The sequence below is a fragment of the Amblyraja radiata genome, chromosome 33 (genome assembly GCF_010909765.2).
Source record: "Amblyraja radiata isolate CabotCenter1 chromosome 33, sAmbRad1.1.pri, whole genome shotgun sequence".
NCBI classification, from domain to species: Eukaryota; Metazoa; Chordata; class Chondrichthyes; order Rajiformes; family Rajidae; genus Amblyraja; species Amblyraja radiata.
In genome coordinates this window covers 7693060-7716292 of record NC_045988.1, presented here as the reverse complement: position 1 = coordinate 7716292, position 23233 = coordinate 7693060, and the positions used below count along the sequence as shown (strand labels likewise).

Below are 23233 nucleotides of genomic sequence, written 5' to 3'. Positions count from 1 at the left end.
ATCTCTGGATATTTGAAATCATTTTCAAGATTTTAAAATTTAGATCTCTGGATATTTTAAATCATTTTCAAGATTTTTAAATCTTCTTGTGCTTTTTCATTAACCTCGTCCCTTAAGTTTTAAGAGGGTGGTTAAAATTTGGATTGAGTAACTACTTTTGAGTTTAAACCTTCTTTAGTAGTATTTTCAGCAATGGGTTAGTCCTCTTATCATCCTCTCTTTTGCAAGTTGTGCCCCTCTACCAAAAAGGACAGCTTTGATCCTTAGTTGGTTTAAAGGATTACACCATGGTAAGATGGTCCTTTTCCAATGAAAATAAAAATGCTATGGCACAAATTGATTCCATATGAATATGCCAAATTACTGTTTAACCGTACAATTACATGACTGATCTATTTCAGGGTGAAATGTTAAAGTCAAATATTAAAAAACATATTTACTATTCTCTTGCAGAATTCAGTATTTTCCCAAAATGATTCATTTAGTTGGCGCTATTGTGTGGCCCGACAGGCCAGGTGCCTGTTTTACCAGTGATTTATTTTTCAAACTGAACCATGTTTCAATCAGTTTGCAGAAATAATTTTTCAATTTGTGCCTTTGCTGCTCTTTATCTGACCAACCCAAGTGTTACCTTCCCATTGTCCCATTGAAGTAAGGCAAATGTTCGTAATAAATAATCTGAACATGTCTCAGCGTTAGGTGAAAAAATCTTAACAGGAATCACAAACAATTATTGGCTGTTTAAAGCTGCAAAAATATACCCCCCTTCTATAGTAATATTCTGAACAAAAGATAAATCAAATCTTTGGTTCGTTATGTGCTGTCTAATTTGTGCTACCTCGTTTAGTGACCAATGTGAGTATGCTAAGACTACGCTTACATAATTGGCAACTAAATGCACTCTTTCATCCACACATTTAAGTGTTTTTGCCACTTTACTAAGTTTTAATTATATTTCTCAAGAAAACCTTCAATGCTTCCCTGAATCATGTTAGCACGTTTTTTATACGTCTCCAAAAATGGAATCAAGAAAATATTTAGAGGTGCAAATGTTAAATCATGATGCAATCTGCTCTCTCAATAATTGTCTCTGTCTTTAACAAGGTTACTAGTATCCACCACTCTGAGTTATTAGATAAATAAATAAAATTACGGTCTCTGGGACTTATTGTGTGTTCTGCAGCGAAGATACTTCCTATATCATTTCAGCGAATCAAACAATTGCTACAGGAGTCACATATAGGACAGACTGGTTAACGACTATCATTTCCTTCCCTAAATTAATAATGACCTAAAGTATTTTGAACCTGCAGGAGTCACATTTCAGTTAAGCAGATTGAGTATAGCATATCTCCTTCAAAAATGTTATGTTCAAGACGATGGGGCTTGGAACAATCCATTAATTTCATGACCACCATTACATACGTGACAAATTAACTGAATTTAATTTTTCTAGCTATAAAATTAGAGATCTATGTTGTAAATGGATAACGGAAAGGATTAATTTATTAAATTAAGACGATTGTACATGAAGCTAAGCAGCAATTTGGCCCACTTAATCTTACCAACACATGTTTTTACTGTTCCTTGAGAATTGTAAACTAAACTACAAGTCATGCTTCTGCCACAAGCAGCAGAAAAAACAAACAGTGCTATCAAATAGAAAGGTGTGTATGCAATAAGATACAGAAAAATGAGTTCCGAAGAAGGGTTCTGACCCAAAACATTACCTGTTCTCCAGAGGTGCTGCCTGGCCACTGAGTTGCTCCAGCACTTTGTGTTTATTATATTTAGTGTCTATTGCACTAATGATTGTGCCTTTTATCTGTCCACTGTGGATGGCTTGATTGTAATCCTGTGTGGTCTTTTATTTGACTACCTCGGTACACGTAACAATCATTAACTAAACTATGAATCACTTTAATAAAAAGTTATTTCGCTAGTAACACATGGATGGGAAAATATGATGCCCATAACTACAGGAAGAACATCCACATTTAGGCCAGGAGAGTGTTTTTCACTACTAATCCTGCCTTTGCCATTCACTGACAAACCAAAAGGAGGATTGATGAGTTTGATACACAAACAGAACAATAACTGATTGTCCCATAAAACCATTTAACTCCATGGACAAAATCTGGCAGGTATGTGGATTAAAAAAAGTACAGATTAGCAAATGGGTTGTCTAAACCAATTTTAGGAATTATCCATATTTCAACTTTAATCATCTCTTTCGACTCGGTTTACTTTTCGGATTTTCTACTTTCAAGATTTTACAATGCAGCAGAAATGGATAGTAACAGGTATTTAAGCAGGACATTAGCAGCAGATAACACCTGTGTACGATGGACTAGTTTATGTTTTCACTTTTTGGATTATTTGAATGATCAGTATTCAGGTTAGGCAGAGGTTCACTTGCACCTCCTCCAACCTCATCTACTGTATCTGTTCAAGATGTGGACTCGTATATCGGCGAGACCAAACGCAGACTGGGCGATCGTTCTGCGTGAAGCAACCTGATCTCCAGGTTGCTGGACACTAATTCTCCATCCAATTCCTACACAGACCTTTCTGGCCTCGGTCTCCTCCATTGTCAGAGTGTGAGGCTAAACGCAAATTGGAGGAACAGCATCTAATTTCGCTTGGGCAGCTTCCAGCCCAGTGGTATGGATTTTGATTTATCTTACTTCAGGTAGCCCGGCATTCCCTCTCAATCCTTCCCCCACCCATGTCACACCAGCTTCTCATTTTCAACCTTCCAAACAGCTTACAATGGCCTGTTCCTTTATCATCATTACTTTTTTGCACATCTTTCATTCATTGTACTCTATCTCTTCACATCACCGTCTATGTAATGTCTTCCTTAAGACCTTGTGACTAGCACAATGAACACACGTCCGACATCTTGTAGGAAAAGTTTAATCTGCAATGACAGAAACTTCCAGAAGGTCACTTTACCTCAGTCACGAGGCACAGGTACATTTGCCAACTTCTGCTTTTGGCCTCAAGGGGCACTGGCATTTACATTACATATACATTGAATTGAATTTCCTTTATTGTCATTCAGACCTTTCAGTCTGAACGAAATTTCGTGCCTGCAGTCATACATACAATAATAGACAACAGAACAGACAGTAAACAAATAAACATCCACCACAGTGAGTGGTGGATGTTACAAATCTACAAATTCTATTCTGATGCATTCAATGATAGTACATTACAAATACATCACATCTCGCCCTTCACTTTAATTACATCACATCTCCCCCTTCACTTTAATTACATCACATCTCTCCCTTCACTTTAATTACATCACATCTCCCCCTTCACTTTAATTACATCAGTCTATATCTCTCTTTTCCCTTATCCATAACTAGTCTGAACAAGGGTCTCAACCCAAAACAGCACCCATTCCTTCTCTCCAGAGATGCTGTCTGTCCCACTGAGTTACTCCAGCATTTTGTGTCTCTTCAGAATATATCATAACATGCCTTGGTTTTCCGCAGCAAATACTTAGTGAAAATAGAAGATCTAATGTAATAAAATTCTCTGGTAATGTTTGGGGAAGAAAAAGTTAAGGACCTGTCCCACGAGCATGCGACTCCATGCGGCAAGCGCGACCTAAAGGGCCGGTCCCACCAGCATGCGCCTGCATGCGGCAAGCGCGACCTAATGTGGTCGCTTGAGCCGTACGGCCTATCGGGGCCGGTCCCACTTCGATCGCCGGAGTCGTATGGAGTTGTGCAGAGCTGGTCCCGACATCGCGCGGGGCTCCGAAAAACTGACCGTGTTCAAAAATTCTGCTCGGCAACGGCCCGCCGGCCCGCAGCCACCTCGATGCCGTACGTCACTCGCGAACTTCCCGCGGACTTCGCTCAAACTTCATGTCACTCACTCAACCTCCTCGCGGCCCCCGCTTCTGGTTTGGTCGCGCTTGCCGCATGCAGGCGCATGCTGGTGGGACCGGCCCTTTAAGGAATTTGATAAACATTTTCAAAATCACAAATGGTTTTGATTGAGTAAAGATGTAAAGTACCCCTTGTGTTCCTCCTCTTCCCATCCCCTAATCCTTTATACTAATTACAGTGATACGATGTGGGACTTCATTGATAACTCTTTTGAAGAATTAACACGAGCAAAATGGACCAACTGGTCTCTCAACCATTCTAAAACTTTGTAGTGATCAGCTGCAATGCCAAGTCTCATGCTATTATAACAAATGTATATATGTAATTGAAAATCATAGAGGTGCAGGTGCTGGAGAAATTTGTTTTGAACAATGGTATAGGGCCAGGCCAGGGTTGGCATGATAATATGCTTATTACAAAGTGTCTGATTGATAAATGACAATGAATAGAGGAACAATAAACAAAGACTGAAAAACAGATGAGAGCTGTCGCAGGGAAATGAAACTGAAAGGACAATGTTAGAAATGCCCAGTAGATCAAGCAGTGTCAGTGGAAAACAAAACTGATTCAAAATTACAGGTTGATGCTAACCGTGGAAGTGCCCAGTTCTGATAGAAAGAGAGAAAGCTAGTTACAAGGTGTTGGATTTAATATTGAGTCCTGAAGGCTGTGATGTAGTCAAAAATATGTCTTCAAGTTTACTTTGGGATTGGCAACCAGAAGTTCAGGGTCACCCATGCAGACTAGAAGAAAGTGCTCTGCAAAGCAGTCACAAAATCTTTATTTAGTTTCTCCGATGCAGAAGACCACACTGCATGCACCAAACGCAGTCCTCGAGATTGTAAAAAAATGCAGGTCAATTTCCACTTCAATTGTAATGATAATTTTGGTCCTTGGTTGGTTCAAAAGAATGGGGTAAAGGTGTCGGTGTAGTAGCTCCTGCAGTTACATGGGAAGGTGACATAAAAAGGGAAGTGGTTGGTGGATATGAGAAGCAGAAAATAAATGCAGGATTAGGCAATTCGGCCCTTCGAGTCAGCACCACCATCCAATATGTTCATGGCTGATCATCCAAAATCAGTACCCTGTTCCTGCTTTATCCCCATAACCTTTGATTCCGTTAGCCCTCAGAGCTAATTCTAACTATCTTGAAATCCTTTTATCCCAAGTGGATGTACAATTACTTATGCCATTAATGTAAAGAAATTATAAAGTGCAGAATATAGTGTTCCAACATTATTGTGTTAGTTGCTGAGAAAAGGTCCAAGATCCATGATGGGAAGGTTGCTACACTTTATCCTAGGGCTAACAGGAAAGGGGACAAAAAAGGAAACAAAAGAGGTGTAGATGGTCCTTGATTATGTTAGCTACTTTCCCGAGTATGAAACGTGCATTTTTAAAAGTGGCAGCATGTGTAAGATAGAGTGGTAAAGAAGGCATATGGCATGCTTGCATTCATCTGTCTGGGTATTGAGTATAAGAGATAGGAAGTATTTTTGAACTCGGACTTACGTTAGGCCACATTTGGAATAGCGTACTGTTCTGGTGACACCCCATTGCAGGAAGGATGTGGAGGTTTTGGAGACAGTGTAGTTGAGGTTTACCAGAATGCTATTGGAGAGTATTAACTATAAGGAGAGGTTGCTAGGAGACTGCAAGGTGACTTGGATAGGCTGGGTGAGTGGGCAAATGTTTGGCAGATGCAGTATAATGTGGATAAATGTGAGGTTATCCATTTTGGTGGCAAAAACAGGAAAGCAGACTATTATCTAAATGGTGGCCGACTAGGAAAAGGGGAGATGCAGCGAGACCTGGGTGTCATGGTACACCAGTCATTGAAAGTAGGCATGCAGGTGCAACAGGCAGTGAAGAAAGCGAATGGTATGTTAGCTTTCATAGCAAAAGGATTTGAGTATAGGAGCAGGGAGGTTCTACTGCAGTTGTACAGGGTCTTGGTGAGACCACAACTGGAGTATAGCGTACAGTTTTGGTCTCCAAATCTGAGGAAGGACATTATTGCCATAGAGGGAGTGCAGAGAAGGTTCACCAGACTGATTCCTGGGATGTCAGGACTGTCTTATGAAGAAAGACTGGATAGACTTGGTTTATACTCTCTAGAATTAGGAGATTGAGAGGGGATCTTATAGAAACTTATAAAATTCTTAAGGGGTTGGACAGGCTAGATGCAGGAAGATTTCTCCCGATGTTGGGGAAGTTCAGGACAAGGGGTCACAGCTTAAGGATAAGGGGGAAATCCTTTAAAACCGAGATGAGAAGAACTTTTTTCACACAGAGAGTGGTGAATCTCTGGAACTCTCTGCCACAGAGGGTAGTCGAGGCCAGTTCATTGGCTATATTTAAGAGGGAGTTAGATGTGGCCCTTGTGGCTAAGGGGATCAGAGGGTATGGAGAGAAGGCAGGTACGGGATACTGAGTTGGATGATCAGCCATGATCATGTTGAATGGCGGTGCAGGCTCGAAGGGCCGAATGGCCTACTCCTGTACCTAATTTCTATGTTTCTATGTTGGAGAAACTGGAGTGGAATGCCAGAGGTTAAGAGAAGACCTGACAAAAGTATATAAAACAATAAGGCATACATAGGGTAGACAATCAGATCCTTTTCCATGGGGTTGAAATGTCAAAGACTCAAGAGCATGGCTTTAAAGTGAGAGGGGGGACGTTTAATGATGAGACAGGCAAGTATTTTTTTAGAGTGGTGGATGACTGGAACACGCTGCCAAGGGTGGTGGATGAAGCAGATAGCATGGTGGCGTTTAAGAGGCTTTTACTTAAGCTCATAGATATGCAAGGAATGGAGGTATTTGTATCGTGTGCAGGCAGATTGTATTTCTTTATCTCGGTTTGTGCTGCAAGGGCATTATGGGTCAAAGGCCCTGTTCCTGTGCTGCATTAATGATTATTTTGTTACCGAACTGGCTCGAAGGGCCGAATGGCCTACTCCTGCACGTATTTTTCTGTTTCTACGCACACTTCCTGGATCCTACATCAGTGCCAGCCGTGGCTCTGCTAATAATGATTATAGCAAGTAGTATTGAAATTCCTCTCCAGACATAAGCATAAAATATAGGCTCATATAATGCTTCAGGACAGATGTAGATAATAAATCGCGGAAGATCTGTCCGTCCTGCCTTGTGATAAATACAACAATGGTGGTATTCCACTATTTTGAGCCAGAGTCCTGGCTCGCTATTAACATACAATAGACCACGTTTCGCAGTTCAGGAGGCCTACAAGATCTTTGGTTAGGATGAGTAGGAAGGAACTGCAGGTGCTGGTTTACACCGAAGATAGACACAAAAGGCTGGAGTACTCCCTGAGATATTCCAGCTTGTTGTGTCTATCTTCGGCTGTTAAGATGAGTCGTGTAACTAAGCGCTTACACACAAGTAATGTAACATCGTGTGAACAGCCGGTGTAAACCACGGGAGGACCAAGGGTATCTCCGAACCCCGGCCCTTGGATAATCACACCGATCCGCACGCCTTCGTGCTCCTGTGTTGGGCGCCATCTCAGCTTCAAGTCTGAGGAAGGGTCTCGAACCCGAGTTGCTGGCTGACCCGCGGAGTTACTGCAGCTTTTTGTGTCAATCTCCGGATATAACCCGGCATTTGCAGTTTGTTCCAAATATCCTATAGCGAGGATCTTTGGTTTGTTCCAACACACAGCTTCCATCTTTCCGCCCAGGTAGTCTCGTCCCATCCGGCCCGGTCCCAAGGGGCGGCTCCACCGCGCAGCCAATCAGACGACGGCCTGCCTTCCCGCCGCGCCCGGTGACGTCACCCATCGGGCGCTGATTGGCCGGGCCCCAGCGATGACGCGCGCGGCTTTCTAGAACCTTCGAGTGAGCCTTAAAAGCGCGCGGCGGGAGCGGCGCGGTCTCATTGCGGCGTCGGACACGGCCAACAGCTCTCTTTCGCAGCCCGGTCTTCAACATCACCACCGCCCGCCAGCAAGCAAGCAAGCAACTACAGGTACGGCCTCACTCTTCCACCTTCACTCACCCTCGCCGTCACTTATATTAATGCTCTCTTTCATCGCCTTCGTTCCTGCTCGTTCAGGCCGGGGCCTCCGCATCCGGCCGCCATTTCGCTCGGTCCGTCTTGGCTGACGCGCCTTGATCTCCCCGGTTAACTCCCCTCGCACACTGACCTTTCTGTCCTGGGCCGCCTAGTATTTGTCAGCGTACAACCCATCGGTATGAATATTGATTCCTCTAACTTAGTAGCATTTACTTTACCTCCGTTCTACCCACCCTAGTTCTCCGACTGGCTTCACGGTCCTGATTAATTTTACTGATCGCGTGCCCCTGTCACCTTGCCCTCAGCCAACAATGAACCATTCGACGTTTTCCTTGCACACCGTTCCTTTATATGTCTCGTTTTCACACCTTGCCCATCCACAACTCTCCCCTGTCTGAGGAAGGGTCTCGACCCGAAGCGTCGCCCATTTCATTTTAATCCATCTATGCTGCCTGACCCGCTGAGTTACTCCTGTATTGTGTGCGTCTTTATCAGCGTTATTTAGACCGTTCCTCCCACGACCCGTGGTTGATGTGACTGACCACTGCGATCGGTTTCGCTTCCTCCTCCTCCCCCCCCGGCTGGGGCTGCAGAGACCATGTGGGCGGGCGTCCTCTGCCGCTTTGTTCCGCCTACTCTTCTGGAAGAGTCTGCGAGCGGGCGGCCGCTCCCTTCCGCCCCCCTCCGGGGTGAGACGGAGCGGCCGCGGGCGGCCTCCCGCAACACGTGGTGGCCTCCCCATGGGGGGGGGGGGGGTCGCCGATTAGCCACATGGTCAGATTGTGAGGCATCCTTACGGCTCTACATTTTTCAAGTATTTTCACCATACGTGCATACCTCAGCTACTTTGGCAGGATTCCAGATATCTACCACTTTTGGGGAAATTCCTCTCGCCCGTTCTGAACCTCCTTCGCGCCTTAGACAGTGCCCTCCGGGTTTACTCTCTTATCCTGGGGAAAGGACCGCCTTTTCACCTTATTCACGATAATAAGATGAAACGGTAAAATTCCAAGATAACACTCCAGATTTATATTCCATGCAAAAAAAGACCTGTGGTCTTCCCTTATGATTTACCTTGCCCCATCCCAGCCCTGATTACATTATAATTTCTACTCTCCAATAGAGGAGTGGGGGAACCACCGTCTAGCATTTGTTTTTAATTTTGTTTAGCCACTGTTGACCATTCAACCAATTTACTAGCTTGCAATCCATAGGAATCTACATTCTTATCCAAACTTAATATGACAAGTGAACCCAGTGCTCATTCCTGTAAGACACCATGTATTACAAGTCTAGTCTGAAGAACAACCTACAACCATCATTCTGTCTCCAACCTTCAGGCCCATTGTGTGTCAATTTGACTATCTAGCCTTGATTCCATGTGATCTAACCTTCCAGGCCTGTGTGGTATATCATGGACCATAGAAACATAGAAATTAGGTGCAGGAGTAGGCCATTCGGCCCTTCGAGCCTGCACCGCCATTCAATATGATCATGGCTGATCATCCAACTCAGTATCCCGTACCTGCCTTCTCTCCATACCCTCTGATCCCTTTAGCCACAAGGGCCACATCCAACTCCCTCTTAAATATAGCCAATGAACTGGCCTCGACTACCCTCTGTGGTGAGTTCCAGAGATTCACCACTCTCTGTGAAAAAAGTTGTTCTCATCTCGGTTTTAAAGGATTTCCCCCTTATCCTTAAGCTGTGACCCCTTGTCCTGGACTTCCCCAACATCGGGAGCAATCTTCCTTCATCTAGCCTGTCCAACCCCTTAAGAATTTTATAAGTTTCTATAAGATCCCCTCTCAATCTCCTAAATTCTAGAGAGTATAAACCAAGTCTATCCAGTCTTTCTTCATAAGACAATCCTGACATCCCAGGAATCAGTCTGGTGAACCTTCTCTGCACTCCCCCTATGGCAATAATGTCCTTCCTCAGATTTGGAGACCAAAACTGTACGCAATACTCCATATAGACAGACTGATAATTAAGAATGAGAATTCAAGAGTTAAGAATTTGGAATGAGAAGTCATGTAGATTGTGGAAATAATCTGTATGGAGCATGAGCCTCAACTTAATTCCCCAGTAGCAATCCTATCAGTCCCTTTCCATCATCCTTTTGCACAGTGGTTGCAATTTATTCTTTGAAAAGAATGTGGAGTGGCAGGTGTTGCTGGTTTTTGAAGTGATTGTGTAATCTGTTGAACAACAGCTCATTGTGATGAGTCATTGTTTCTGACCTTATGAAGGAATTGGGTGGCGGTTTCCTTCTGGGTAGAACTGAATAAATTATTTTTGACTTTATTAACTTTATTTTTCAGACAAAATGTCTAAGGGACCAGCAATTGGTATTGATCTCGGGACAACCTACTCTTGTGTGGGTGTCTTTCAGCATGGAAAAGTTGAAATTATTGCCAACGACCAGGGCAACCGCACCACTCCAAGCTATGTTGCCTTCACTGATACAGAGAGACTTATCGGTGATGCAGCCAAGAACCAGGTGGCCATGAACCCAACCAACACAGTTTTTGGTGAGTTACATAGTTCAAGGCACTTTATTTATTTATTTGTTTGTTTATTTGTTCCGAACAAGTAAAGATATAAATAGGAATAAATAACAATAAAATCGAAATAGTCAAACATTCCAGGCAATATTTGCACAGCAATAAAAAGCATAAAGCAAAATTTAAATGTCCAACACTTTTTCTTTACAAGCTCGAAAAGGAGTGAGAAGAAGAATAACTTATTTAATCACACCCCTTCCATATTTAATAATTAATTAATTAATAATAATAATATCCCAGACAATTTTTAGAGATGCATACAAACATATATACATACAACTGATATACACTTACAAGTAATATGTATGAAGTAACCAAAAAAAACATAAATAAATAATAAACAAACACTAATCCCTGTTTGTCAACCCTCCCCTTCATCCCTGTACCTTGTGTAAAAAAGTTTTTTGTATGTCATTTTGAACATGAACTTGCTTTAACTCCACATTCAAACTGTTCCACAATCCTACTCCACAGACCGAAATACAAAAAGTTTTTCTGGTCATGCGGACTCTTTGTACCGTAAAATTAAATATTCTTCTTAAATTATAACCCCCCCACTCGTACTTTAGTAGTCAAGTCTTTGTATGAAGTGGAGATGTAGGTGTGTGTTCACTAAGATTTAATAATCTCCAACTACTAATTTTCAATTTGCAGATGCCAAACGTCTCATTGGACGTAGGTTTGAGGATGCTGTTGTTCAGTCTGACATGAAGCACTGGCCATTCAGAGTTATCAGTGATAGTGGCCGACCCAAGGTTGAGGTTGAGTACAAGGCTGAAAAGAAAACCTTTTACCCCGAGGAAGTATCATCCATGGTGCTGACTAAAATGAAAGAGATTGCAGAGGCCTACCTTGGAAAGGTATTGTTTGCAGTACAGTTACAAGTGTTTATTGTAAATGCGCTACACCAAATTTCTGAAGTCAAATGTGCATCTTGTTAAGATGTTATGTTATATAAAGTATTCTTTTGTTTAGACGATCTCAAATGCAGTGATTACAGTGCCGGCGTACTTCAACGATTCTCAACGGCAAGCAACAAAAGATGCTGGTACCATTTCTGGCCTTAATGTGCTGCGTATTATCAATGAACCAACTGCAGCTGCAATTGCTTATGGCTTGGATAAGAAGGTACGTAGTGCAAACGGCATCTGGTTGTATCCATTTGTAAACATTAGTACACTGAGAATTCTTATTTAATTACAAGTTGGCTGAAGAGAAGCCTGGAACAGTGGTCAAGAGTGTCATGCGCCAACAGTGGAAAAATAACATCCTTTCTTGAGCATAATGCTCAAATGATATAACATCAATCAGTGGTCATCATACATTAAACCAAACATTCTCGTAAACCTCTGGACCCTCTCCAATGCCCGCACTTCCATCAGATTTTGGCCCAAAACCGCTCGTAATAATTTACCCCGTCTGGGGTCCTTGCGCCCTTATGGCATCAACATTGAATTCCCCCAATTTGGCTAGCCTGTGCTGTCCCCTCCCCTTCCTTCACCCTCTAGCTGTCTCCTCCCACCCTCCCATCCGCCCGCCCTCGGGCTCCTCCTCCTCCCTTTTTCCTTCTTTCTTTCCCCACCCCCCATCAGTCTGAAGAAGGGTTTCGGCCCGAAACGTCGCCTATTTCCTTCGCTCCATAGATGCTGCTGCACCCGCTGAGTTCCTCCAGCAATTTTGTGTACCCGTAATAATTTAAATGTGGCCTCAGCAATACATCTCTATTTTTATTTTCTAGTCCCCTCAAAACAAATGCCGACATTGCATTTGTCTTCCTTTATACCGATTCAACTTGCAAATCAACCTTTTGGTAATCCTGCACCAGCACTCCCACATCCAATTTCTGAATCCTCTCCCCATTTAGAAAATCTGTATTTATTTATTCCTGTTATTATTATTATTACTACAGATGACCACAACTATGCTGTATTCCATCTGCCACAACTTTGTCTTACCCCCCCAGGCATGTGCAAGTTTATTGTATGTGGGTATTAACCTTTGGTTGTTGCCTTTCCTCTATAGGTTGGGACTGAAAGAAATGTACTGATTTTTGACCTTGGTGGTGGTACTTTTGATGTCTCCATCTTGACCATTGAAGATGGAATTTTTGAAGTCAAATCTACAGCTGGTGATACCCATCTTGGTGGTGAAGACTTTGATAGTCGTATGGTCAACCATTTTATTGCTGAATTCAAAAGAAAATACAAGAAAGACATTACTGATAACAAGAGAGCTGTTCGCCGTCTCCGCACTGCCTGTGAACGTGCAAAGCGTACGTTGTCATCCAGTACACAAGCAAGCATTGAAATTGACTCTCTGTATGAGGGTGTTGATTTTTATACCTCAATCACTAGGGCACGATTTGAAGAGCTCAATGCTGACCTCTTCCGTGGCACACTTGACCCTGTAGAGAAATCCTTGAGGGATGCTAAGATGGACAAGGCTCAAATCCATGATATTGTATTGGTTGGTGGATCCACCCGCATTCCCAAAATCCAGAAGTTGTTGCAAGATTTCTTCAATGGCAAGGAATTGAATAAGAGTATCAATCCTGATGAGGCGGTCGCATATGGTGCAGGTAATGTTATACAAAATGTGATTTGACAATACAGTCTAATTTCTTGATTATTTTCCATGACTAATCTAATATTTTTGTGTCCTTAGCTGTCCAGGCAGCTATCTTAGCTGGTGACAAGTCTGAGGCTGTACAGGATCTGCTGTTGTTGGATGTTACTCCTTTGTCCCTGGGCATTGAGACGGCTGGTGGTGTCATGACGACGTTAATTAAACGTAACACCACCATTCCAACAAAACAAACGCAGACCTTCACTACCTATTCTGATAACCAGCCTGGTGTGCTGATTCAGGTAAATCCCAATTTTCAATGTCTTTTCCTTTTCAGTATTGTTAAATTAGTTGGTCAGCATTTGCTGAAAGTTCTTAATCACCAATATATTGCATACTCTTGTTTCTACCATTTTCTTATAATAATTAATATTTTTGTAGGTGTATGAGGGTGAGAGAGCCATGACTAAAGATAACAACTTGCTGGGCAAGTTTGAGCTAACTGGAATTCCACCTGCTCCCCGGGGTGTGCCTCAAATTGAGGTGACTTTTGATATTGATGCCAATGGTATCCTGAATGTGTCTGCAGTGGACAAGAGCACTGGAAAAGAAAACAAGATCACCATCACAAATGACAAAGGTAAGACGCTTTTGATATCTGGTAGCCTTTAACTTTGCCATGATGAAGGATTCCAAAGTCATTCGTAGTTTCCACCAGAAATCGAGAGATGGATGTTGGCCAATTACCTTCCTTGGATGTCTGAGCAATTGAAGCTAACAAGATGTTTGCTGTTTGTTCAGTGGGAAGCTATACTATATATTTTTAATTTTTATTTATAGGTCGCTTGAGCAAGGAAGACATTGAACGCATGGTTCAGGAAGCTGAGAAGTACAAGTCTGAGGATGATCAGCAGCGTGAAAAAGTAACATCCAAGAATGCACTGGAATCCTATGCTTTCAACATGAAGGCTACAATTGAGGATGAAAAGCTGAAGGGCAAAGTTGGAGATGATGACAAACAGAAGATTTTGGATAAATGCAATGAAGTCATCAGCTGGCTGGATAAGAACCAGGTAACATTTCCAGCAGTTCAAGCTAGTTAATTTTAATTCATTCGCAATGATGAAGTAAAAACCATTAACCATTCGTAGTTTCCACTGGAACCCTGTGCTGGTTGTGATAGCAATCTTCCTTGGATGTCTGAGCGTTTTTGTCCTTTTCCTTGAAGTGTGCATTGTTTAGTGCAATATGAATAACTTTTTTTTTGTTCCTTTCAGACTGCTGAAAAGGATGAATATGAACATCAACAGAAGGAGCTGGAGAAGATCTGCAATCCAATAATCACAAAGTTGTACCAGGGAGCTGGTGGGCCACCAGCGGGCTTTCCTGGTACTGGTGCTCCTCCTCCTGGTGCAGGTGCATCATCTGGCCCAACAATTGAGGAGGTCGATTAAAATGCACAGCATGTCTACTGGTCATGAGTGTCTTGACTCTGGTTAAGTGCTCTTACTATATTAAAAAGAACCAGCTTTGATTTTAAGTGCCAAGATTTGAACAATGCGCTTGTACATGAATGTTTGGTATGAATAAAGGCTACAATCAGAGTATTAAACTTGTGTCTTCAATTATGTACATTAAATGGGTAGGTAGTAAGAGTTCTTGATTGTTGCTTAATGCCACTGATTTCTATCACATTAGTCATGCTCACTGTGGGGCTCAATTGTCCCCTTAATCTTTACAACAAAGGTTGGTGTGAATCTCCCCCTTCTGAGTGCAGGCATTGCAGGAGCAAACTAGATACTTGGCACATTAGGTCCCTCCTGGGACCCAAGCTGCATCAAATATACGATGAGTGGCAATTCTTCTAAATGATTGCTACTTGATTGTTTATGCAAGCTCAATTGAGTGATACAATGGTTAATCTGGTGGCTTGCATCTTGGCATTGCACAATACATGATTTTTGATTTTTTTTTTTTAAACTGGTGCTTCAGAGAGAAATACTTAGTGACTGAAGAAAATCCTTGCCCAAGATCCAAGCTGGTAGTGGGTGAAGGATAATCTTCCAGTTGTCGAACATCTTGCCCCACCTAAATTTGGTAGATTTTGCTGCAAGTACCTACTTCTGCATTGAAAACAATTTATGACTGACATTTCATCTGGTCTTTCCAGGATTTATTTACTCAGTGGCAATTTGTTGCTTGGATTTCTATTTCCTGAAATAACTGGGAATTTAGCAATACACATTAGCTTATTGACATAACAAAGAAATAGGATAAGCAACTTGCCCCCATTAAGATCATGACTGATGATGCTTGGCTTTATTTTATTGTACATCCAGTCTAATAAATATAATGGCTTGAAGGTGGAAATAAGCAAGATTTTCTGCCCTTGAAGAAATTTTGTGTAAATATCCATTTATTTCCCAATCCCCTTCTCGTTTATATCCCCTGATGTGTGTGTGTCTCTTCAAAAACTGAATTGATGGACATTATTTACCTGTCATAAATGTCCCAATACTGAAATGTTGCATTGAACACTCCTTGTTATATATGCTGGCTGTTCCCCAACTCTGCTGCATTGCATTGGGGCTCCATTTCTCATGTTCCATGGTACAGGTGCTTCAGGTGAGATGGGGGTGAGGATGTCATGGCAGTGGCCAGATATGATGTTACTGATGGTTCATCTCGTGAGGCTATATGTGGAGCTAAAGAAAAAGAAAGGGATGATCACCTTGCTGGGGTTGTACTGCAGGCCCCCAAGTAGTCAATGGGAATTAGAAGAAATATGCCAGGAGATGATATAGCTGCAGATCATATAAAGTTGTCATGGTAGGGGATTTTAACTTTTCCCAATGTTGACTGAAAATAATGTGAAAGGTTTAGATGGGGTGAAATTGGTCAAAAATGTTCAGACAAGTTTTTTGTTAACTACTGTTTGCAAGTTTGAGGCTGTATCAAGTTAAGGCGCTATCGATACGAGTTTTGTGATGTTGAGTTTTTAATAAAAGAGGTAATTAAACGTGCGTTACTGGAACACAAAGCCAATGCTCTGCAGCATGGAAATAGGCCCTTTGACCCAATTTGTCCAAGTCGACAAAACTGGCATTCTGGTCTAGTTCCATTTGCCTGAATTTGGCCACCAGCCCTCTAAACCCTTCCTATCCATATATCTGCCCAAATATCTTTCGCATGCTATAATTGTATCCATTTCTGTGGGTTCTTCGGACATCTCATTCCAGACACAGGCTGCGCTTTGAGTAAAAATATTGCACGTGAGGTCCATAAATATCTCCCCTGTCACCATAAGCCAATGCCCTCTAGTTTTGGAATTGTCTAGTCTGGGAAAAAGACTGAGCTTTATCCTTGCCCCAACTTGCCCAGAAAATCACTGCATTGGTACTTTGAGAGTATTGTTCATTTGTGCATGAATTTATTTGTTGCATGGCTTGCTTTATTTGCCAGCAGAAAAAAGGGGATAGAAGCTCGAAGACACAACTTTTTTCGCTCTGTTAAGGAAAGAAAGTAGTTTACTAAATGTGTATTTAGCAAAATTAACAACATGCACTCATTGAAGCAATCAAGGCTTTAAAAACATTGTCACTCACGTTCAGTCCTTCACACATACCGTATAAGGAGTGTTACATTAAGGTTACTTTATCTTAAGCATGATGAGTCAGCCTGTCAGTACTTTGAAATGGTATATTGGTCCATTGGATAATAAATGTTGCTAAATATGACTCAAATTTAACCTTGACCTTGGTATCGAAAAAATCTGATTGAAATCAGAAACTCTTCTCCTTTGCAGTTTGAAAAGGAGTGTCACAGCACATAGAACATTGACCGGTACAGCACAGGGATGGGCCCCTCAGATCACAATGTTTGTGCCAAATACGATGCAAAGTTAAATTCATCTTATCTGCCGGTACATGATCTATATCCCTATTCCCTGCACTTCATGTGCTGATCCAAAAACATCTTAAACACTATTGTCATATCTGCCTCCACCACCACCCCTGGCAATGTGTTCCAGGCCCCCACCACTCTGCAAAAAAACTTGCCCTGCATATCTCCATTAAACTACTCCCACCTTATAGCTATGCCCTCTAGTGTTGGACATCTCCACCCTGGGAACAAGTTTCTGACTACCCTATCCATGCCTCTTATCATTTTATTCCTAAAAAGTTTCCCCTCAACCTCTGGCGTTTCAGGAAAAAAAATGCAAGTTTATCCAACCGCTCCTGGTAGCTGAAACCCTTTTATCCAGGCAGCAGCATTCTGGTAAACCTCCTCTGCACCCTCTCCTTACCTCCACATCCTTCCTGTAATAGGATGACCAGAACTGAACACAATGCTCCAAATGGAACATATAAGTTTTATAAAGCTACATCATGACTTCTTGACTCTTATACCCAATGCCCCTTGCAATGAGAGCAAGCATACCATTTGCTTTCTTTACCACCATTTCTATGCTGGTACCTTCAGTGAGCTATGGATTTGGACTCTTAATATCTCTCAGCACATCAATTCTGTTAAGGGCTATCAGTGATAGGAGTAGAATTAAGCCATTCAGCCCATCAAGTCTACTCCGTCATTCAATCATAGCTGAGTTATCTCTCCCTCCTAACCGCATTCTTCTGCCTTCTTCCTATAACCTCTAATACCTGTACTAATCACGAATCTAACTATCTCTGCCTTAATAATATCCACTGACTTGGCCTCCACAGCCTTCTGTGGCAAAGAATTCCACAGATTCACCATTCTCTGACTAAATAAAATTCTCCTCATCCCCTTCCTAAAAGAGCGTTCTTTAATTCTGAGACTATGACCTCTAGTTCTAGACTCTCCCACTAGTGGAAACATCCTACCCACATCCACTCTATCCATGCCTTTCATTATTCTGTATGTTGCAATGAGGTCTAAACTCCAGTGAGTACAGGCCCAGTGCCTGCAAACACTCATCATAGGTTAACCTACTCATTCCTAAGATCGTTCTTCTAAACCTCCATTGGACCCTCCAGAGCCAGCAAATCCTTCCTCAAATATGGTGCCCAAAATTGCTCTCAATATTCCAAATGCGGCTTTACCAGCACCTTATAGCGCCTCAGCAATACATCTCGGTTTTGTGTTTACAAGCACTCTTGAAATAAGTGTTATCATTGAGTTTGCTTTCTTTCAACTTGCAGATTCACTTTTTGGGAATCCTGTACCAGCACGCCCAAGTCCCTTTGCACCACCAATTTCTGGATTCTCGCCCCATTTAGAAAATAGTCTATGCCTTTATTCCAACTACCAAAATGCATGACTCCACACTTTGCTACACGATATTCCACCGCCCCAGCGTAACTCCGCTAGTCACTGGCAGCCAATCTGAGTCTTGTCAGTAACTGTATACTCACCCCCTGATATTCAACCTCCCAAAGTACAACACCTCACACTTGCTTGGATTAAGCTCCATCTGCCATTTATCTGCCTTTTCTGCAGTTTATCTATATCCCACTGTATCTTCTGACAGCCTTCCTCACTGTCTGCAATTCCCCTAATTTTGGTGTCGCCAGCAGACCTTTTGTCACCAAACAATTTACATTTATGTTCAAGCCATTTATATATATATCACAAACTGGAGAGGTCCCAGCACAGATCCCTGCAGAACTCCACATGTCACAGAAGAGATATTCAGAAGAATGTACCAGCCAGAATATCTTCCTTCCACCACAACCCTCTGTCTTCTATGACCAAGTCAAAGTGATTCCCGTGCATTTTACACCAAGCCACTGTGCATCTTGTACATCAATTTATATTTGTGTAAATTACCAAATATATAATGTGTCTATTAACCGTGCATTGTGTTGAAAATCCTAAAGATTAAAAATACTTTAAAAAAGTAGTTTCAGATAGTTTAGATTAGAGGTGCAACATGGAAACAAGTCCTTTGATCCACCGAGCCCACGCTGACGCCCATATACTAGCACTATTCTTCACACTTAGGAAAATTACAAGAGAGAATTCGATTTAGCTCTCAGGGCTAAAGGAATCAAGGGATATAGGGAAAAAGCAGGAACGGGGCACTGATTTTAGAAGATGATCAGCCACAATCAAATTGAATGGCAATGCTGGCTTGAAGGGCCGAATGGCCTACTCCTGCATCTATGTTTCTATGATCCGAAACGTCACCCATTCTTTTTTCTCCAGAAATGCTGTCTGTCCCGCCGAACTACTCCAGCTTTTTGTGTCTACCATATGTGTGTGTATATATAGAAGGTAGACACAAAATGCTGGAGTAACTCAGTGTGACAGGCAGCATTTCTGGAGAGAAGGAATGGGCGATGTTTCGGGTCGAGATCCTTCTTCAGACATATATATATGTAATGTATGTACACATGATAACAAACAATAATAGTGCAATAATAACAATAATAGTCTATGTAGTTAGGAGCTTATTTGAGGTTGTAGTGTTTAATAGTCTAATGGCTAGAGGGAAGAAGCTGAACCTGTTCTCGACCCGAAACGTCACCCATTCTTTCTCTCCATAGATGCTGCCTGTCCCGCTGAGTTATTCCAGTTTTTTGTGTCTATCCAAGGTTAATATTCCATCCATTTGGAGTCATTTGTTGCCAAGCCCTTGGTGGCTGATTGTGATGGGAGGACTACAATCCCCAGCATGCCCCGCGGTCCATTCTCGCGAGATGGGTGGTGGGGCCGCCATCTTATCGGCGGACGGTGAGTGCTCGAAGGGAGAGGCGGTGGTGGCTGCGGGTCTGAGGTGGGTGTTCGCGGCCGCATCGGGTTGTTGGGGCGACGGTGGGCGCTATTGGAAGCGTTCGCCGCCCTGCAAGAGGTCCCTGCGGCCCGGTTGAAGTCTAGTTGAGGACAGCAGGAGAGCGGCCGCTGATATCGAACCCTGACCCTCCAAAGCTCTCGCACTGCCCCTCCTCCCACTTCCCTTCCTCCAGTCACCCTTTGTGCTCCCTTCCTCTTACAATCTTCTCCTGTACTTCTTTCTCCAATATCCCACCCTATGCCCTCTCCCCTCGTGACCTCCTCCCCATTCACCCTCCTCTATCTCCCCCATTTCCCCAATAACCCTCCCCTGTCTCCCCAATACACCTCTCCTGTCCCCCTTTCCCCCAATAACATTCCCCTGTCCCCCCTTTCCCCAATAACTTCCCCCTGTCCCCCCTTTCCCCAATAACCCTCCCCTGTCTCCCCAATACACCTCTCCTGTCCCCCCTTTCCCCAATAACTTTCCCCTGTCCCCCCTTTCCCCAATAACCCCCCCCCCTGTCTCCCCAATACACCTCTCCTGTCCCCCTTTTCCCCAATAACTTTCCCCTGTCCCCCCTTTCCCCAATAACAATCCCCTGTCTCCCCAATACACCTCTCCTGTCCCCCCCTTTCCCCAATAACTTTCCCCTGTTCCCCCCCTTTCCCCAATAATATTGGCCCCTTAAGCCAATAACCCTCTCCTGTGCACTCCTCCACAAGTATCCCTCATCTCCCCCCCCCCCCCCCCCCCCCCGTACTGCTTCCTAAAATAACCCTCCCTGCGTGTCCCTTCCCAATAACAATTTCCTGTGCCCTCCTACCCAATAAACCGCCCCAGTAGCCCTCCCCCAAAACCCATGTGCTCACTCCCCCAATAGCCCGCCCCTGTAACCCCTTGTCCTGAGCACTAAACACTGATCTGAAAGTACAGCAACAAGGAATTATTGCATTGCTGGAGGGGCAGGGCTGAGCAAACTGCATCATACATGAGTACTGTCAGCAATGCAGTAATGGGGGAATGCCACACTTGGATGTTTTGGATGGTGTATTTTGAACAAGAGAAGAACACCTTAGTTTCCTGGTCAATATTTATATCTTAATCAGCATCAATTAATCGGAATCAGTCTGAGCAAGGAAAAGTAATCTATCCGTGTTCTTCCGAGATGCTGTCTGACCCGCTGAGTTATTCTGGCACTTTGTCTTTTTTCACCAATAAACCAGAATTAGGCTTAGGTTTATTATTGTTCACAGTTAGCATGCCATCCAATCAGATCTGATAATACTATACATATATACAAACAAGCCAAACTCAAGTACAAAAGGTAAAGCAAAGGGGATGATGCAAAATGTAGAATATAGTTTTCAGCAGTTCCATAGACAGTCCAGTAGGCGCAATGGAGTAGAGGTGGTTTGGACAGTACCCTAGTTAATGGAAGGACTGTTAACAGATAACAGAGGGGAATAATTTTTATTATCACATTGCTGTTGGAGGGAGAGCTTGCTTCCTTGCATTTTTAAACAGTGACCACACATCAGATATACCATGTAGCTTTTAAGTACTTAGTAGTGATCTGACAAGTGAAAGGTATTCTATGAATTCTTATTTTTTGCATAGGTATGGAACAGAAGATATTTTTTCAGGTCAACTAACCTATCCCTCTGCTTCCACAGAAGCTGCTTGATCTACTGAGTTCTTTAAGCAGTTTGTTGCTTTTTTTTAAAGCAGCATTCACATAATGCTTTGTGTTATTAAGTGCCAGGGTAAGTGCAAGTGTGCATGTGGCCACACGCAGGGTTAAGTTTATTTTGCAAGGGGTGATAGTTTTTTGTTTCATGCTGTTATTTGCATTTTATTTTTGTTTACATTTCAACTGCAGGTTAATTTTCAAATGAGTGCGTGCATAGCCCAGTGAAAACAAGTGGGAGTTTTAATAATATTGCATGCGTGAAATTGTTGATTATCTAATTTTGTTTTGTCAGGAGAAAATTGGTTGCCAGAAGGTGTTGGGAAATGTTAAATGTCGAATTTTAATACTCCAGTTCCTTTATTGCAATTATGAACCCAGAGATTTGGGACAGTGATGATGGTTCTACATCTGATTCAAGTGATTTACCTGATATAGTTTCCTCTGACGAGGTAAGTCATTACGAAAGAGTAGAACTGGCTATTTTTTTTCTCATAAAAGTACTTTTTATTTGACTATTGGAACCTTGAATCTGCAATATTAAAAAATAGTATTGTTACCTAATGACAACAATACCACTATAAAGATCCCCTAATCTCTGATTGTGTGGGTTACCATCCTCTTCTGAATAATCTGCTGACTTGATAGACTACTATGGAACACAACAGCAGTGGCATATTATTTTAATTTGTATATTGTTCATTATCAAAGAATTATTCCATTTGTAAATATATGCATATACAAAACATAAATATCTGTTCATCTCAGCCTGAACGCTATCTGCTGATTGAGCATTCATTAGCAACTGGGTATAGAATACCAAAGTTCAACAAGGCTCTGACTCAGGGAATTTCTGCTTGTGCCCATCCTAAATGACTCACTGCTTATTCCAAAACCAGTTTTTCTTCCCACTGAAAGCAGACTATTTTTTTTTTAAATTCCTGAGTACAAAGTAAATACTTACTTTAGTCCTATCTTACTGGGTAAATTGATCATTATTTGACATGTAATTCATAAATCACTAATAGATTTGCTGGAACTATGACATTGTTTTTGCAGGAATCAAGACTATGGTTTCCTCCATTTAAACCACCGAAATTAAGCCTTGAAGGTAAGACAACTTGAGGTGTGCCAACTGGAACAAAACTGCTGATTTAAAGTTAGCTTCTTTCCTCTGTTGAATTTTTACCTGAGGTGAAAGAACTGAGCTAAATTGTGAGCTTAGCACATCATAATACTGTACTAACATTCTGAATATGTAAAGAGGGGGATTTATATTTATAAAATAATAATTATGACGATTTTTATGTTGGTGTTATTATTTGTCAGGCGCTTAGAGTCATAGAGTGATACAGTGTGGAAACAGGCCCTTCAGCCCAACTCACCCACACCGGCCAACAATGCCCCAGCTACCCTGGTCCCACTTGCCTGCGCTTGGTCCATAACCCTCCAAACCTGTCCAAGTCTGAAGAAGGGTTTTGGCCCGAAACGTCGCCTATTTCCTTCGCTCCATAGATGCTGCTGCACCCGCTGAGTTTCCCCAGCAACTGTGTGTACCCACCCTATCCATATACCTGTTCTTAAACAATGGGATAATCCCAGCCTCAACTACCTCCTCTGGCAGCTTGTTCCATGCACCCACCACCATCTGTGTGAAAAAGTTACCCCTCAGATTCCTATTAAATCTTTTCCCCTTCACCTTGAA

General features: G+C 42.4%; 2 protein-coding genes and 1 non-coding gene across 4 annotated transcripts in view; all 3 read left to right on the top strand.

The window, feature by feature from the left end:
* Window positions 1-7749: 7749 nt before the first annotated feature.
* LOC116991275 (heat shock cognate 71 kDa protein-like) lies at window positions 7750-14693 on the top strand. Its single transcript, XM_033049756.1, has 9 exons — window positions 7750-7901; window positions 10274-10483; window positions 11171-11376; window positions 11492-11644; window positions 12539-13094; window positions 13181-13383; window positions 13523-13721; window positions 13922-14154; window positions 14359-14693. Exons 2-9 carry the CDS (start codon window positions 10279-10281, stop codon window positions 14533-14535), a joined length of 1932 nt encoding a protein of 643 aa, XP_032905647.1. The 5' UTR covers window positions 7750-7901; window positions 10274-10278; the 3' UTR covers window positions 14536-14693.
* LOC116991415 lies at window positions 13756-13849 on the top strand. Its single transcript, XR_004416785.1, has one exon. It is a non-coding gene; the product is annotated as a small nucleolar RNA SNORD14 (small nucleolar RNA).
* Window positions 14694-19770: 5077 nt separating the features above from the next.
* LOC116991350 overlaps window positions 19771-23233 on the top strand; it is a 53430-nt gene continuing 49967 nt past the window's right edge. For both annotated transcript variants that reach the window (XR_004416766.1, XM_033049918.1), the window contains exons 1-3: window positions 19771-19841; window positions 21824-21980; window positions 22588-22639. Coding sequence is in view for 1 of the 2 variants with exons in the window: in XM_033049918.1 (XP_032905809.1) it covers window positions 21900-21980; window positions 22588-22639 (133 nt within the window). In the remaining variant the exon portion in view is untranslated. The remainder of the gene's footprint in view (window positions 19842-21823; window positions 21981-22587; window positions 22640-23233) is intronic.